The 18,208-nt window shown below is 30.9% G+C and overlaps 2 protein-coding genes and 1 non-coding gene across 4 annotated transcripts; 2 read left to right on the top strand and 1 right to left on the bottom strand.

Moving 5' to 3' along the window:
• The first annotated feature begins 903 nt into the window (after window positions 1–903).
• On the top strand, window positions 904–5,192 carry LOC100785051 (uncharacterized). Of its 2 annotated transcripts, XM_003551683.5 has the most exons (5): window positions 912–1,539; window positions 1,657–2,963; window positions 3,938–4,354; window positions 4,521–4,756; window positions 4,873–5,192. In XM_003551683.5, exons 1-5 carry the CDS (start codon window positions 1,454–1,456, stop codon window positions 5,128–5,130), a joined length of 2,304 nt encoding a protein of 767 aa, XP_003551731.1. In that variant the 5' UTR covers window positions 912–1,453; the 3' UTR covers window positions 5,131–5,192. The 2 variants fall into 2 exon arrangements, with proteins under 2 accessions (XP_040868113.1, XP_003551731.1); XM_041012179.1 differs by lacking the exon at window positions 4,873–5,192 and having other exon boundaries at window positions 904–1,539; window positions 4,464–4,756.
• Window positions 5,193–7,055: 1,863 nt separating this feature from the next.
• LOC100785061 (60S ribosomal protein L34) lies at window positions 7,056–9,570 on the top strand. The gene is made up of 4 exons (XM_003552474.5): window positions 7,056–7,217; window positions 7,397–7,476; window positions 9,167–9,276; window positions 9,360–9,570. The coding sequence occupies exons 1-4, from the start codon at window positions 7,139–7,141 to the stop codon at window positions 9,451–9,453; spliced, it is 363 nt and encodes a 120-aa protein (XP_003552522.1). The 5' UTR covers window positions 7,056–7,138; the 3' UTR covers window positions 9,454–9,570.
• A 3,228-nt stretch (window positions 9,571–12,798) lies between these two features.
• On the bottom strand, window positions 12,799–12,879 carry TRNAL-CAG (transfer RNA leucine (anticodon CAG)). Its single transcript has one exon. It is a non-coding gene; the product is annotated as a tRNA-Leu (tRNA).
• Window positions 12,880–18,208: the final 5,329 nt, after the last annotated feature.

Raw genomic sequence — 18,208 nt, 5'->3', positions numbered from 1 at the left:
TTATGATGCATAAAAGATTAAGATTATTTTATGCTGAAAAGATATCGATCTTTATGCTCAAGCAAACTCATTTTTTGTCAAATTATAAGTCAAATTTTTTGCATAATTTGCAAGGTAAATATGAAAGTGTGTTTGTGCAAGTCTATAAAATACTGTATAAACCCATGTCGACTATATGGTCGTTTTCCCCTAGCAACGCATTGTTGACTTTTTCTTCCAACTATTCAATTTCACACGGACAAAAAAAAGTGGTTAGAATTATGAATACCTTATAAATGTTGGAAACCATTTAGCATTTACAAACGTAACATTTAAGATATTAAAAATAAAATATTTTTAATGGCATTTAATAGCAATTGATTTTAATTGAAATATACTAATCGCATTAGTCACGTATCCACATATATAATAAGTTTATTAAATTTTATAATATATTTTTTTAAAATCATCTAAAAGATAATTTGTAGTTGATTGATTGTTTAATTTTTTTAACTATATATCAATCACACTTTTTATAATTTATCTTAATTGATACACTGTATATATAGGTAAAATAATATAATAAAGTGATTAAATCTTATCAAATATTTATGTAAAATTATTATAATAGCTATGTATATAAATTAAACTATCACTAAATATCTCAAAATATATAGTTTGACTGAATAGAATATGCGAGTTACTTTTCTTATATTGTTTTCGAATCTTAATATAAAAAAAGAACTAAAATTAAACATATAATCTCTATTCTGAAAAAATAATTATCTGCATAAAATTATAAATAAAATCCAAATATTAGGATAGGAAACTGCAGTAGAATGAGACCGAAAATCCAAATATATATTTTTTGGATTGTTTTTCTGAACAGGAAACTGTACTGGAATGAGACGTAAACTTTCAATTTAACCCCACCTTTGAGTTCTCTGTTCTGAACCGAACGAAATCATATAAAAGAGATAATTCACAACAGACTCTCACCTGATAACAATACGAAACCTTCGAATCTATGACTCCCATAACACTAACGGTACACAGAAACCAGAATCCCGTGATTCTAAGCAACCGAAAGATTAACTCAAACACAACAAGTCGCTGACATGTTCTTTTCTTCCCACATCTTTTTTCTCTTTTCACTCTGTTCTGAATCTCACCAATTAGGTAACACTTCACCCTCTGTGCTGAATCGGACTCGCATGTGAAAAACTCTTCTTCTAAAGAGTTTGCACGTACATCTTTGTCCTTTCGGGTGCAAAGTCTCATTCTTTTTTAGTGCAAAATTTTCAAAGGTGAAATCAGAGTTTGCATGACTCTCCCCTGTTTTCAATTCCTCTGTTTTGCTTCAAAAGGAACAAACGCGCTTGTGGGATGGATTCACTCCCCAACGATATTTGCATGAAATACCCACTTCTCTTTCGGTTAGTATGGATTCTCTGAAAGGTTTTCTTCACCAAAAATGGATCCTTTTTGGGAGTGCTTTTGGATTTTTCTCTCTAAGCTTTTGAATACTCTGCTTTGGGTATTCACCAAAGCCATCGTGAGGTATTGAATTTTCGACTTTTCATTGTGAATTCCACTACGCTGTTTAATAACCAATACCCATTAGCCAATAATTTAATCCCTTTATGTTTTTTTTTCTCTTTCTATTTTTGGTTTCAGATTATATGGTTCTGATTCTTATAAATCGATGAAACCGCTTTGTTCTTCTGAGTTTGTATGTGACAATGAGAAAGCTGAGTCAATTCATTCCAAGTCTGAATATTTTGGGGCACTAAATGATACTCTCTCACATGGAAGTGATCAAATTGATTCTAATGGTTTCCAGAAAGAAGCAGAGTCCATGGAAAAATGTTGTTCCGAAACTGTTCATGATAGTGGGAATTCTGGACTTGAAGAAGAGGAAACACCAAAGTTGGTTTTCAAATTTGAATATCAAAAGTGGAATTGCAATTATGATGAAGAATTCAAAGGAGGGAATGGTGAAAGTGGTGATTTTGTGAAGGGGGGTGATGCTGTTTCTGCTAGCACCAATAAATATGAGTTCATGTCAGGCACGAGTTTCAGCCACTTCTTGGATGAACCCGAGGCTGAAAATTTCACGTTCAAAGAATGTTTTGTTCATTCAAATGATGCTTTGGAATTGGAAAATCATGTTGACAATGATTTTGGGTTCTTATCAAGGAAGAAATTCATTCCAGAAAATTGTGATAGAGGGATTATGTCAGAAAATCTTAACAGTTTCACAGAAAGTCCACACAAAGAGGTGTCAGAGAAGTTCAAAGCTGAGGAACCAATGGGGCAGTCTGTAGAGCCAGTTGTTCGCAATTTTCTTTCCGGGGATGATTTTATTTGTTCAAGTTCTGACTCAGATTCTGTTGTCAGTTCTTTGGGGGAGGGGTTTTTGTCAGACACAGACTTTGGAACCACTACTGAGTTTGACACATTGGGAAGCAATGCAACAGAAGAGGATTTGGACTTTGGGGATGAGAAAAACTATGAGGATTTGGATGTTGGATATGACCCTGATGATTTTACTGAAGAGGATGAAGATATAATGGATGAGCTTGGAAACTTGGAAGAAGAATGTAGGCTGGAGAAGTCTTCAGGTAAAAATTCTGAAGATAGCAATAGCATCAATTCCAAACATGAACAATCTGTGAAGCCTAATTCACAGGCTTTAGCAACTATTGATCTTGAGGATTCCAACCGTTTTGACACACTATGGGAGCATCAAGATTTGATAGAACAATTGAAGATGGAGCTGAAGAAGGTCAGAGCCACTGGTCTTCCTACCATCCTTGAGGATTCTGAGTCTCCAAGGATAATGGAAGACTTGAAGCCATGGAAAATTGATGAAAAATTACAGCATGGTAGCACCACAAATGAACTTCCAAAATTCTACAGGAGTTACCGAGAACGAATGCGAAAATTCGATATCTTGAATTACCAAAAGATGTATGCTTTAGGTCAGTATTTTTTCTATCCATTACCTCAACTTTGGTTTTTCTTTTCTGCGGCTGTTTTTCCTTTTTCTCAAAATTTGTTCTCTACTTATTTGTTCGAAGTTAGTGTGCTTAGTGGAAGAGCAATTTCATTTAATTTACGAGATCATCAAGACCTACCTCATCTAAATTCATTAAAAGTATGGGTAAGGACCCACTCAATCTGGTTAGTTGGGCACCAGGAAAGCATGAATTACCCAAATACATAGTAGTTGAGTGAATAATTACACAACTGAACCTTACTTGTTTTTTGTTCTCTTTTTCTGGTTGGTTTTGTTTATGGTAGAAGATGATCACCTTTAATTATAGTTTTTATATATTCTTGCACTTCATTTTTCTTTATTTTTATATTACAAGGAAGAATTGTTGGATTGGGGTAGGTGTTGAGGAATTGAGCAATTTTTTTATGCCACGTGCTTTGGTCTGCACTTTAAACGTTTTAATGCTATAGCAGAATTTCCACCAGCCAATAGCCATGACTCCTAGTACTAGTAGTTTGCACTTTCCCCAAAAGAGAGCTATATGAGTGTTAGGACTCTTCCTTGTCTAATAGATCTAATAGTATTTAACAATTTCATATTCATGTAAAGCTACCCACCTCCTTTATCTAAGATTCGTAAACATTAAATATGCAATTCCAATTTTTCTGCCTAACATTTGGGCATTTTCTTATTGTGGCTAACTTCTGACGAGTTTTCCAAAAGAAAACAGTCCCTACAATGATCTAGCACTGATTGTAATGCTCCACCCAATGTTTCTATGTTCTTTTGTTTCTTATCTCAGTTTAAACAACTCTTAAACAAGACAAGTTAGGCAAGGTATTCTCAAGGAAAGTTATGTTATAATTTTATAATCTACATGGCCCTCTGCATTATGCTTAATATTGAAGATTCCAATCATAGTCACAGCACATTGCTCAAGTTTCTTGGAAATTGTAGGTGTTTTACAGTCAAAGGACCCACTCCAATCATTTTCAACCCGTAAGAACCCTTCACCAGCATTCACATCCATTCTTACACGCGGCTTTCGCCTTTCTAGACGTAAAAACACTGAAGTTGACCCAATGAGGAAGTTCATAAGAGAGTTGTACAGTGATTTGGAAATGGTTTATGTGGGGCAGTTGTGCCTTTCTTGGGAATTTCTTCAGTGGGAATATGAGAAGGCCTTGAAGCTATGGGAATCTGACCAATACGGGTTGCTAAGGTTCAATGAAGTAGCAGGGGAATTTCAACAATTCCATGTCCTTCTCCAAAGGTTTATAGAGAATGAACCATTCCTCCAAGGTCCACGGGTTGAAAACTATGCTAGGAATCGTTGTGCAATGCGCAATCTTCTTCAAGTTCCAGTAATAAGAGGTGAGAACTTTCTAAGTAGAATGTGAATTCGGTTAGTGTCTTTATTCAAAGGGAATTTGATTGTTACCTTTTTTCATGCCCACTTTCATATGTGGGGAACCATATACAGTTTCATACATTAGAGACAAAAAATTCCTCATGGTTATAGAATCTTAATTGGATGCAGAAGACAATGCCAAGGATAAAAGGAAATTCAGAAAAAGAGAGGCTGATAAAGATGCAATCACAAGTGACATGCTAGTGGAGATTTTGGAAGAATCCATCAGAACAATTTGGCGTTTCATAAGAGCTGATAAAGATGCATCCAGCTTGGCACTTAAAGGTCAAAGAGAAAACCAAGTAGAGCTCCAAGACCCTTCAGATTCACAGATTTTGGTGGAGATTAGAACGGATCTTCAAAAGGTAATCTCTAAAGCTTCAAATGTCACATTTTTTAATGTCAAATGTAAATAAACTTTCTTCTTGAAAAAGGGTTGTGTTGTGTAGTGTTGCTTATTCTTTTTGTTTGGATTTGGCAGAAGGAAAAGAGACTGAGAGAGCTTTTGAGGAGTGGAAGCTGCATATTGAAGAAGTTCCAAAAGCATCATCATGAAGATGGGGCAGATCAAGTGCTTTATTTTTTCTCTCAAGTGGACATGAAATTGGTTTGGAGAGTGTTGAACATGTCAAGAATAACGACCGACCAACTCGCATGGTGTCGTAGCAAACTAAACAAGATCAATTTTGTTAACAGAAGGATACATGTAGAGCCATCATTCTTACTTTTCCCTAGTTAATAGTTAATTGCAAAAGATCTGTGCATATGTTCCTTCGCATTTAGAAGGCCATTATTAAATTAGTAAAAAATTTTGCATATAACTTTTCAACAAATTGGTGGTCCCGATCTATATTTCATGTGGTGTGGTCAACTCAGATAATTAGGTAGAATTCTTTAAAATAATTCAACATATAATAAATATGGAACACTTTCTAATAGTTAGTATATTATGTTATGAAACCCTCATTCATTTTTTTTTTATTGAATTAAGACAAAATGCCATTTTATCACAAGAATAAAACTATTTTTCATTCCTCATAAATACATTTTATTAATTTCGTCGCATAGGCAAGGTCTCCCCTCATATAGGTTTAAGTAGCATGGGGTTTTGTTTCTTTCATGACTTTGGTTTTCGACTTTTCAAGTCCACATGATGCCTTGTTACTTTCTTTCTTCTTACTACTAGTATATATTTAGCGAATTCAAGCTTCCATGTCTAAGCATAACCTTTTTAGCTAAAAAAAGTAACATCCCGATTAAGGATGATTTAAAGGAGTTAATTAATATTATTTATTTATATAAATAAGATGAATGTAGTTTTTGGTAATCTATTACTTAAAAATTTAATAGTTAAATATATTTGATTTGAAGTAATTATGAGATGAATGATTTTTCAAAAAAATTTGAGTTTTCAGTAACCTATTCTTACATAATTTTTTTTATTGTCATGTTGTTTTTATAAAAAATACTTTTTTCTTGATATGACATAAAACAAATTTATAATTTTTTTTATTATTGATTCATATTGATAGGTATGTACTTTTCAATGACAAGTGGGAAGTTATATATCACAATCAAGCTTTGTATTTCTCGTGCACACGTTATTGGGACCGCAATTTTTTTTTTCCTTTTTCCAAGAACAGCTCGGTATTTAAAATGTTGATCACTATTTTAAAGACATTGGTTTAAAAATAAAAATAGAAAGTTTTTATAATACACTAATATCATAATTTATAATATTTTTTTATTAATTTCATAGCATATGTCTTTAATTTAAACATTAGTCAGTAGAACTCAACTTTAAAACTCCAAGAATGTTATTCTTCCATCCGTTAATTATAATGCTATCCATGAAAAATAATAAAGTTGATGGTTTAAATATATTTTTGATTTCTATAATATATTATTTTTTATATTTTAATTCTTATGATTTTTTTTGTTTTGGTTCTCGTAAAATTTACAAGGATCTTTTTATAAAGATAATTTTATAAGGACCAAAACAAAACAAAAAATATTACATAGATAAAAAATACTAAAATATCATGTGTTCACACTAAAAAAACATTTACATCCACTAAAAAGTGCTAAAGTCAGGCTTGAAATCTCATAAATGTTTCATTGTGTCATACCTTGTCAAGACGAATAATCATGTCTATTTATGATATATTTTTTCTCTGGTATTAATTACATCTACTCTCTTCATTAGGGATAATTCTATTTAAAATAAGTATAATTATTATGGACAATAAAAATTTATTTTCAAATATTTAATATAGTTGCATATCCAATATTTGAATGTGAGATATATGATTAGTCTGGAACAACTCCTACACTAATTGACACATGTATGCTCTCTAAGTGACCTATATCCGATTACACAAGTCTCTAGATTAGAAAAATGGATTAAATTAATCGAAATGTCATGTTTAAGTTGAAGTTAATGTTTCTTTAATAAATTGATTATATTTAAAATAAACTTTCAAAAACTATAATGATTTTTTTAGAAATAATCTAAACTAAATATGTTAATTGCCCAAATAATTTGACATAGGCCAGTCTACCAATCTGTTAAACCCACAAGTTAACTGGGCCGAATATGCATCTGGATCTAATATGAGGCCCAACCCAACAAAGATAACAATAACGAGAGCCATGAGATATAGGGTTTTGAGAGAGAAGCCTCCATTTATAAAACATCGTGTGCGCACTCTCTCTTCTCCTAGGTTTCACTCCCATCAACAGCAACGATGGTGCAGAGGCTCACTTATCGCAAGCGCCATAGCTATGCTACCAAATCCAACCAGCACCGGGTTGTTAAGACCCCTGGTATATTTCCTCTTTGTTCTTTTTATTTGTTTTGTGTTTCCCCCCCTCCTAATTGTGGTTTTTTTTATTACTATTATTATTTTGATCTCAATTATATTCCTTCAGTTGTCGTCAAAATTTGATTTCGTTGTTGTTGTTTGATGTTTTTACTATTTTTTTTTCAAATGGGTATGTCTCAGGTGGGAAGTTGGTGTACCAGACCACTAAGAAGAGAGCAAGTGGACCTAAGTGCCCTGTCACTGGCAAGAGGATCCAAGGGGTATTTAGTGTGTAATTTTTTTTTCTGCTATTTGATATACCCTTTGAAGAATAAGGATATTTGATTCATAGTGAAGAATATGATTTATAGATTTGAAAAATGATATGCTGTGTGCGAATTCCTCTATATTATGATCTGTTAAATGGGTGAGATGGAAAATTTCAGGGTTATTCTTTATTTTTGCTTCAGTTTTGGATGGGTGCCTAATTGATTATAAAATCATGTTTTTGTTTTTGTTGCGGATATGTGTCTATGTGTATGAATTTGTTGTGGAGTATTGAGGGATAGGTTGTAGGAATGACATTGGAATCAGCGTTGTTTATGGGCCTCCTGAGGAGGAATAATGGATGCTATAATTTTCGTGTGCTTACGGTGTTTGTTGGCTGCCTTGGTTCTTAAATAACTAAATTGAAATTATGAGAACTAATGAGATAAAGGTCGTGATAAATGTTTAGATCCTTATCTTTTATGAGTAACCCTCCGCAGCCTATTACTACTTGCAGATTATAATTTTCCTTCTCTCTCTTTTTTCCATTTATGTTCTTTGTGTCCCACCATGTGCCAATTTGATGTTTTCATGTTCATTTGTGTTGTCTTTCTTTGTTTTTGTCTAAGAGGGTGAATGGAGGAGCTTATTTCAGGTTGCGAAAGTGGTTTACAACCTTCCTATAAGTTCTTTCTATCTTATTTCAATAAGCTTTGTGGAGAAGCTTATCAAAATAAACTCTTTTTGGATTATTCTAGTAAGCTTCACAGCCAAGCTTATGAATCAGTTCTCAATTACTCCCTCCTTCCTTAATGTGAAGATCCTTTCAACTAATTCGTGTTCCTTAAGAAAAGTAATTAATATAGTTAATGATATTAAATCGGTCAATTAATTGTACTATCATTTCAAAATTATCCTTTTCTTATCTCTCTATCCACTTAATTGTTTTTCATTAATATTTGGAGAAAGAATAATTAAGGATACGTAGGGAAAAAATAATTAATGCATCTAGAAATTAGAAAAGAGTCTTATAAAAAGGGACAAATAAACTTTTGAAAAGGATCTTATAATTAGGGACAGAGGGAGGAATATGAACATATTGGGTGTGTTTGGGAGAACTTGTTTTGGCTTATCTTAATTCATAGGTACTTGTGTAAGTGTTTGAAAGAGCTTATGAAAGTAACTTATGATATGTCCTCAAGCTTGTTTTCAACTTTTTTCAATAACCTCTCTAAGATAGCTTATGAAAACAATTTAACCCTACATAAGTGCTTATGGTGTAGTTGGTTAGACAACTTAATTAAGTGCTTATTGAACAAGTATTTAGCATGTAAGTACTTACGGATAAGTTGTTTCTACATTTAAAGAAGGAATAAGATTAAACTGTTTAAGTTATAAGCCTTTTTCATAAGCTATTTTGAAGAGCTTATTAAAATAAGTCGAAAATTGCTTATAGATATATTGCGGAGTTATTTTCACAAGCTCTACCAAACACTTATATAATTGTTGATGTCATAAAATAAATTCAACTAAATTGTGAATAAGTTCTTCCATATTCATCCTTATTTGATAAGTGCTTAATCAAACTGTTTGTCCACAAGTATCATAAGTGTTTAATTAACCTGTTTATCCAAATACACCCCAAGTAGTGATGAGCAAAATGCCATAACTATCATGATTTTCTGATCCTGACTTACTCTGCAGATTCCACACTTAAGACCTGCTGAATACAAGAGGTCTAGATTGCCTAGGAACCGCAGGACCGTAAACCGAGCCTATGGAGGTGTTTTATCCGGGGGAGCTGTTAGAGAAAGGTATGTTGCTCAAAAATCACTAGATTATTTATGCAAATTTTCTTAGTTGAAGTAAATTTAACAGCTATGTAATCTTGCTATAGGATTATTCGCGCTTTCCTTGTTGAAGAGCAAAAAATTGTGAAAAAGGTATTGAAGATCCAGAAGGCAAAAGAAAAGCAGGCATCAAAGAGTTAAGCTGTTGAGTTATTCGTGAGTGAAAAAAAGATCTTGTTAAAATTTGTGCTAAAGAATTTTGACTTTGAATGGTGTTAACTATGAATGTGGAAACTTAATTTGAAATTTATTTTATGATTCTTGTGCCTTTTGGTAGCTTACATTTTGAATATGAAAAATTTTAAATGTTCCAAAGTTGGTAGTTTAATGGAAATTCGGTCATATTTAAAAGGGTTTAATAAATGTAAAATTGTGATTTCAAAAAGAGATTTTTTTATATATTTTAGAAAAATTGAGTTTTATTTTGGTGAAATTTGATTTTTTGGTTGATGAGTCTTTACAAAATTTAAAACTATTTTAATCAAGTTAATACACAAATATTAAGTAGAGATTAAAGATTTGAAGATTATGAACAGGAAAAAAGAACCGACAAGATTAAATTTGCTTAGGTCTAAAAACAGATTATTCATTGGCTGAGAAAACAAACAAAATTAGTTGTAGTTTTATAGCTATTTTTGGTATTGTTTTAATTAGAATTTTATTACAATATTTTATATAATAATTTACAAAACCTGTGAACTTATATTTAAGTTTGTTTCGAAAAGCATCGGGGATTAAAATCCCGTGAAGTATAAAATTAAACAGATAAAAAGTATAATCAAATCTTATGTTTTTTGGTACATGATCCGTGGAAGTAGTTTTCAAAGGTATGCTAGGGTAATTATATTTCGACCAACACTCCCAACAATGTTAGTTTATTACATTAAATTATGGTGAAAAACTTTAAGTTAAATAAATGGCAATATTTCCTTAGTTATTCAATTTCTAGATAAGTTCATTTTATAAGAACGTATGCTATATCTTTGGAGGATATCTTCTTGCAAGTTGCATCTACTGGTGTGTGTTTGTATCTGCGTTCAGTTGAATTGAACATCAATCTAAGACTTTTGCATGAGAAAGTGGAAAGCTTCTGTTCAACGTGGTTGGAATGGGTTTTAAAAAACACCCTGTGAACTTGGTGATTTATTCAAGGGTGAGGTGATATTTCAGCAGATAAACTTAGGGTGTGAATAGAAAAACGTTGATTTAATGTAACGTATGTTTGCTTCAATCCAACAGTATAATTACTTCTTGGTTTACTTTGCAACATGTGAACAAACATATGGAGTTGTACAAAAACCACAAATCAAACGCGCACTTAACTCTTTAACCTAACAGTGATAATGAAATTTGACTTTATGATTTCATGCAAACAACTCAACAACTCTCTCACAGTGACTATGGTGTTATGAAAGTTGTATAAAAAAATTATTCTGTATCATTATTGTTTCACGAATGCACCTTAAATAACGTTGAAAGGCATTTTCCAAATAATCTGGTTCATTTCTGACATCGAATTCTTTTATTTTTTTGGAAATAGCTAATTATTATTGATGTAAATAATCAGAATACAAAAGAGAGGATACAGATACCAGGAGTACCTATCCCAAAAGTATAACAAACCCAACCAGACCTCACCACATATATCCTCTCCCTCGTAGCTGATGCAGTATCCACGTATATAACCTAGGACAATAAATCTCAACATGCTCAAGTCATGCATAGTCCATAATTTGTGACATCGAGTTCACCTAGCGTATGCAAAGTCAATAATTTAAATTTTAAGCGTGCTCAAGTCATTCTTGAGGTAGAAAAGCCTTTCCTCCGGCTTCTCAACTCGTGTTATGTTCATGCATAATAAGCTAAATCAAAATCACAAATAATAAATATCACGAAAACGGAAGCTACGAAGGAGATGTGGTATTCTATAGTTGTAATTATCCAAAATTTTAACCAACACTCGTACGTGTGTTCTCTGTTAAATTGAACAATTTTATTGATCAATTTAATGTTTGCCATTTTTCGTATGTAAAAGGTTTCGTGTGAAATAAGATCACTCAGTTATAATAGTAAGCTATAGGCCAGTTAATTCACTACTCACTATACAGGGTGATTAATTTCATTTATGGCAAATAAAGCTCACCAAAATCGAGTCACTTCATTGCCAAAAAATAAAATAAAAAATCGAGTCACTTGTTGCATACTACATGACAAACCGCAAGAGGCGAAAATGTTAGCCGTATAATAAAATATGAAGTTTGACCAAGTTGTTGGTAGGTAGTATTAAACTCAATTTTTTTAAACAAAGTTTCAGGTTTAGGTCTTGTGGATGGATAAAATATGATTGAAAGGAAAGAATTTTATTAAAGATGATTAGACAGGTTTTACGACAAAGTTAATCATCGATAAAATTGATGAATATTCCGTACTAATAACATGGTTAACAAAAATAAAAATGAAGTTTGATGCAAAATCTTACCTAGCTTCTGCTAGCTTTACTTTTGAGACGAAGACTAGGGTGCAAAAACAAAACTAATTCCTTTCACACCCTAGTAGAGTTTTAAAAAATGAATGAAAGAATAACCTGGTTTGTTAGATATGAACATTTTACCATTAATGTATAAGATAGGTAAGGAGTACCATGAGAATACATGCACTGGATTATTTAAAAAAAAAAACTCTTTCAAGGCTCCAAATCACTGTCTTTGTCCTCGCCGACCACTTGACCTTTCTCACCATGGACGACCACGACACCATCATGAATATCCCAATGTCATTGCGGACAACCTCAACGTTGTCGTGCAATCGAGTCATTGAAAATCTCAAAGGAGGACTCATTTTTGAAACGAAAATAATTAACTTCAATAAATATAAAAATCAAATCTCAAATTGAAAAGCAATTTTGATTTGGATCTAGGGTGTCCAGATCTCAATGTGTGTTGCTACATTTGTTTGGATTGTGTTGGCTTGCAGTGGAGCGAATGAGGGAAAGAAGATAAGGAGTGAGCCGACAAAGAGAATGTTTGATACAAGAACGGTTTCGAAGTTCGGTCCCTTGCCGTCAACGACCACTATGGGCGCTAGATTGGGTTGTTTCTCTTCGTTTTGGATCACAAATCTAGTTGTTTGGTTCTTCTCTTAGCATCCATGAGCACAATCTTCATGTTCTTTTTTTCCCTCAAGCATGGGCGATAATGATGGTGAACGTATGGTTGGGAAGGGAGCTCACAAAGAAGGACAAACATTAGGATTGGAGAGGGAGAAAAGGAAAAGAGGAAAAATATTATGATAATGATAGCGACAACAACAATAAACAAAAGGAGTGAGGGGAGAATTGAAAGAAAATAATAATAATAATAATTGTGAGCCAAAGGCAAGATAAACCACTACACATTATATAGGCTCATTCATTTCATCTAGGAAAAGCTCATCAAAATAGGGTCACTAAGCACGTACATGAAAAACAAGTAGCAAAAATATATGGAATGTCAAGAATGGGATTCGAACCCATGCCCTTTCGGACCAGTACCTGAAACTGGCGCCTTAGACCAACTCGGCCATCTTGACTTTATTGTCTGCTTTTGTAACTAATATATATAACTATTTTATACATCCAAAATTCAACTCCAAATCTTATTTTAAAGGAAGATATTAAAAGATGTATTTTATCTGTTTTGTGTAGAATAAAAATTAACTTGACAAAAATCTTAATGGATAGTAAAAATATTTATTTATAATATAAGAACATTTTTTCTATTAATCTATTTATGCTATATTTCATAATCCGACCTTTTCTCCTAACACTTTTACCTTTAGTTCTGGCTAAAGGAACTTAGTGTCTGAATGCATTTTATATGTTTTGGATGCAGTGAGTAGAGAAAAGTTTTCATTGGCAATGCAACTTAGTATATAAAGGAACTTAGTCCCTTTATTTTATGACATCCTAACTATGTTGGAAAACAATATTATTGCTACAATACCTTGGAATTATTATATAAAAAAATATCTTGGATCAAAACAACCCAGAGTTAGATCAAAGTCAATGATTTAATTTTGTACATATCAATTTTAATTTTAATCAGAGAATACTCGTTAAGCGACATTGAATATATTTAATTATTTAAAAATTAGTGATAAGTGTTTTAACGATTTTGCTTCTTTTAGTCTCCGTTTTTGTCAACAAGCCGACATTCCAAAAAAATTTGAGATAATTATTAAATAAAAGTTTTTTTATTAATTAGAAACAATGGTGGGAGTGCATTAATAACAACAAATATTATATTTTCATGGCAAAATATCTAATTTTTCAATCCCTTAACTAACCTTCTTAAGGCATTGATTGGCATTCTCTTCACTTTTTTTATGAGTAATACTTTCTTCACTTAAATAGCATGAACGAATTATTTTTTTTTATATTTTTTGAACAATCAATATTATTACATCTATTTCTTATATCTGTTTTTTTTAAAAGATAGCACAGACGGATTAAGAAATGTTATTTCAATCTCATTTAGAATAAGTATGTAAAATATTTAAAAGTTAAGTAAAAATAAGGATATAATTACAATTATAATAAGCATGTAAAATACTTAAACATTACGTAAAAATAAGGATATAATTAAAACTATAATAATGATCACATGATAGACGTAATAAAAAGTAAGACCTAAAGGAAAAGAATGATACATGGAATATTTTAGTCAACATGTATCATCTTTTTTAATTTAAAAAATTAATAACAAATAATTTTTTGTTGATAGGTCTAAAGTTTAAGTTTTAGTTGTTTTATCTTTATACGATCCTGAATTAACATTTTTTAAACTTTTAAAAATATATAAATAGGGATATAATTAAATTTTCTTTTAAAACTGAACCTATAAAAGGAACAAAAATATAGTATTATCTTTTCTAATATATAAAAATAGCAATAGTTTTTTTTTTTGTTGTTGTCTTATTCGGATCAACATTTGTCATTAATAATTTAGAAAAAAGGAAAATTGCATGCACCTTGCGGTTATGATCCGGTAAGTCCGTTGATGATCTCAATTATGATAACTTTAGACTCAGTGGTGAACAATCTGAAACGGAGGTCAACCAAGACAATGATTTGTTATCCGTTAATTTGCAGCCTTAGACACACCAACCGAAAGTTTCAAAATCTCGTCAAGAGTAGTAGGTGAGTGAGAAAACAAAACCATGACCAGCCCCCAAGTGAGGTATCAGCATGCATTCATTTGGCTTCAAGAAAGTTGACGCATGAGTTTAGACAAAATTCAAGTAATTGTCGGAAATCCCATACATACTTTGCTCTTTTCTTAAAGAAGAATAAAAGGACTTATAATTAGGATCCTGCTAAATGATCAAAACTACTCTTTAGCGTGACAATATTCATTAATTACATATTACGGATAGGTTTGAATTTGGATTATTGGTGAGTATCTTCAAATTAAAGTAATCAAGTTACGGAACTGCCCACGCATTACTTTGAAGAATTGAGGTAAGGCTTATAAAGTACTTCAAAGATTTCCCATCCTTTGGTCTTCGATTCTAACTTCCAACTTCTGGTCGGATTCAAATAGGGGCTTGCCCTTTTCTAACCGTAAAAGGAGATAAGAAAGAAATGATGGGATTACTTGGGACAGTTAAAGTGGAACATGCTACTTTATATATATATATATATATATATATATATATATATATATAGGTATTGAAAGCTTAACCAGAGAGATGTTAAAGGATTCATTTCCCTAAATATGATAACAACATGTTTATATGTTTAGTATATAAGGTGGTGACATTTTTGTAATATTAGAATAAATATTTAATATTGATAATTTTACAAATGAATTAAAAAAAAACTTTTTACATTAATTGTACTAAGAGTTAATGTAAATAGTACTGTCTATATATACCAATTCTTTATGGAACCATATGGAATTTAAATTTCTTTATTACTTTTGAAATTCTTGACAATTTTTTTTAAAGTGATTTAATGTGAAATTTTTTTAATTATTGAAATTTCTCACAAAACTTTCTAGATCGATTGTACCATCTAGAAAATCATTTCTACATTAACTCTTAGTACAATTGATCTAGAAAATTCATTAAAGTTTTGTGAAACTTCATTTTTTAGTTTCTCTTACACAAGTACACAAGTATGGCTTTACATTTTCTCATTTTACATCTCTAGTTTTTGTTTCTATAAATCTCAGTGTATTTGTCTTTGATTCAAATCATGCACGTACAACCTTATGAGATAATGTTTTCTCTCTTGTTATATCTTTCTTGTAACGTTCTTAAAATCATAACATTGTTAAAGGAATTATAACAATGTACTTATTGGAAGAAAAAAAACATTGTCCAAAACTCACTTAAAGAATTGTTTCCTTCCAAAGACAACAACGAAGAGCACATAATAAATTTCTCTTTTCTGGTTATATGGGCAACATGCAAAAACTTTGGTTGGACTTTGTTTTTTGTTTTATATGATCTAATTGGAATGCTAACTCTTTCTTAGCTTAACTTCAGGTGTTTTTCTTTCCAGTATTTATGTTACTATAAACTTATATATTGGATTATATTCATTCATCTCTATTAAAGCTTCCTTTCAAAGCATAGTTGGAAGTTTAAAATATATGAATGAACTATATCTCCCAAAGTGGAAGATTTATAGCACAAATGTGCAGCAAAAGAAAAAGAAAATCGAGCTAACTTAGGGGAAGGAATAGAAATCACTATAGTATTAATAAAAAACAAAAAAAGAAAATACTGTAACATTTGCATTTTTTTGGATTGTCTTGTTATAGATACAAAGTATTTATTAACAAAGTTAATGAATAATATATGTTAGAGAATTGGCTTGACCTACTTTTAGTGGATCTCCTTTCTTAATCATATTTTTATTATTTATATATAAAACTCAAATATAAAATCTTATTTAAAGGATCAAGCCAACACCTAATGTTGATAAATTTCTCGCATTTAGGCATGTAACAAGAAAAGATAAGGTTTTTATTTTTATTTTTTTATTATATATTGTTTAGAGAAGCAAATGATTACTTAAGCGAAGTGAAAATAATATTCTTTTTCCACTTCAAAACACATTATTTTGAGTTTAGTTATTTTAATATGAAAATTATATACATTCAACTTAGTCATCATAATAAAAAACTGAAAAAATGCACTTAACATTTACATAAATAATAAAATAAAATTGTTTTTTTATCGGTTTCCTTTTCTGTATTTGTAGTTATTGAATCATAATAATATGAATGCAATGTAGTTGTATTGCTACTTTAAAAAAGAATAAACTTTCTGCATTGGTTTTACCAAAATTAATGTAAAAAGTCAAGTTCTACAATTAGTTGAGATGAGAAATAAGTTAGAAAGAAGACTTTTTATATTAATTCTAGTTATAATAAATGTAGAAATCAAGTATTTCTATATTAATTTCAGCTAAAATGGATGTAAAATAATTTTTTATATTGTTTATTTTTTTCTCCACTTTTCTTTGAACATATCTTTATACCTCGATTACACTCAATAAACTGATCTTACTCTCATAAAGTCATAATTTATTCTTCAACTTCATACTTTTTTTTTTGTTTAACTTCCTTCGTCTGTAATTTATTTTGTTTTATTTAAATGTACAGAGGTATAAAGTTTCTCTTTTTCATAGCACCAATAAATTAATAAATAATCCCAGCAGCCCCACTCTTCCCCCCTCCCCTCCCAAAGACCTTTTCCTCTAAAAAAAAGGAAATTCATAAATAGAAGCGTCCAAACTCGTATAATTTTAAACAAAGTTGTCTTTCACAAAAAAATACATGTGATTAAAAAAGAAACACTCGTTTGATGCAGCTTGTGTAACTATTATTTTAGTGGGTTGGATAATTTTATAAGAGCGTATCTAACCCGTGGGGTTGATTGTTAAATTATTTCCCCTTAATTTATTAGGGACATAACCTGAAACTTGTTAAGTAGTGGCCTATCATAGAGACTCCTATCTTATGTTCCCCAATTTTCTTCTTCTTCCAAAAGTACCACCGTCCCATCCTTCTTATTTCTTTCGACATCTTAGTCATTATCACCACTACACTCTCAAGTTTGTGTTACCTCTCTTTGGTTTAAGTAGCTACTTAGCTGATCCAGCAACATCCCAGTTATTAAAGCAAGATTGGGGCCTAGATATTGGTTGATTAATTAAATCAAGAATAGACATGTTCACAATTCCTCACCAAAAAAAAATGCCATGTTCACAATTTATTATTTTAAATAAAATATTCTACAAATTTGTGGTTAATTTAAGTAATACATACTTTATTTGTTTGTGTTTGATTTAGGAAGGAAAATGAAATAAAAGAAAGAGAAAGAAAAAGAATAAAAACTGAGAGATTTAATTTTGTAAGTTTTTTGATAAAACAGAAAATGAAAGAAAAGCAAATTAATTTTTTTATTTTTTATTATTTGATCGTAAAATAATATATTAAGAAGTTTGTAAAAGTGAGGGTATTTTAGCCTTTTTACTATAATAACATGTCTTTTCTTCTTCCTTCCCTCCCGAAATAGAAGGATTTGCAATAAGAGTGAGTTCTACATGTTTTTTCATTCATCCCATCTACCACCGTTGATACAAAATGATAAAAGATCAAACTAAATGTCTTTTTTCTTTTATCCTTTCTAAATCCTTCTACTTATTTTCATTAGTTTCAAACATATAGCCTTGTGCTATGTTTGAAGGAAAACATGTCAAATTATACTTTAATTGTTATATATATATATATATATATATATATATATATATATATATATATATATATATATATATATATATAAAGATAACTTTATAGTGGGTCCCACAACAGAAAAGTCATTTTTACCCATATTGGGGAAGAAA

This window comes from Glycine max, chromosome 18 (genome assembly GCF_000004515.6).
Source record: "Glycine max cultivar Williams 82 chromosome 18, Glycine_max_v4.0, whole genome shotgun sequence".
Taxonomy (NCBI): Eukaryota; Viridiplantae; Streptophyta; class Magnoliopsida; order Fabales; family Fabaceae; genus Glycine; species Glycine max.
This window is presented reverse-complemented; position numbering and strand designations above follow the sequence as displayed.

What these genes read in the sequence shown, in the direction of transcription:
- LOC100785061 (XM_003552474.5), top strand. Translation starts at nt 7,139, where the DNA reads ATGGTGCAGAGGCTCACTTATCGCAAGCGCCATAGCTATGCTACCAAA. An exon ending in CCGGGTTGTTAAGACCCCTG is followed by an intron (nt 7,218 to 7,396) that starts GTATATTTCCTC and finishes GGTATGTCTCAG; the next exon opens with GTGGGAAGTTGGTGTACCAG. An exon ending in GGGGGAGCTGTTAGAGAAAG is followed by an intron (nt 9,277 to 9,359) that starts GTATGTTGCTCA and finishes ATCTTGCTATAG; the next exon opens with GATTATTCGCGCTTTCCTTG.
- LOC100785051 (XM_003551683.5), top strand. Translation starts at nt 1,454, where the DNA reads ATGGATCCTTTTTGGGAGTGCTTTTGGATTTTTCTCTCTAAGCTTTTG. An exon ending in TTCACCAAAGCCATCGTGAG is followed by an intron (nt 1,540 to 1,656) that starts GTATTGAATTTT and finishes TTTTGGTTTCAG; the next exon opens with ATTATATGGTTCTGATTCTT. An exon ending in TCAAGTTCCAGTAATAAGAG is followed by an intron (nt 4,355 to 4,520) that starts GTGAGAACTTTC and finishes AATTGGATGCAG; the next exon opens with AAGACAATGCCAAGGATAAA.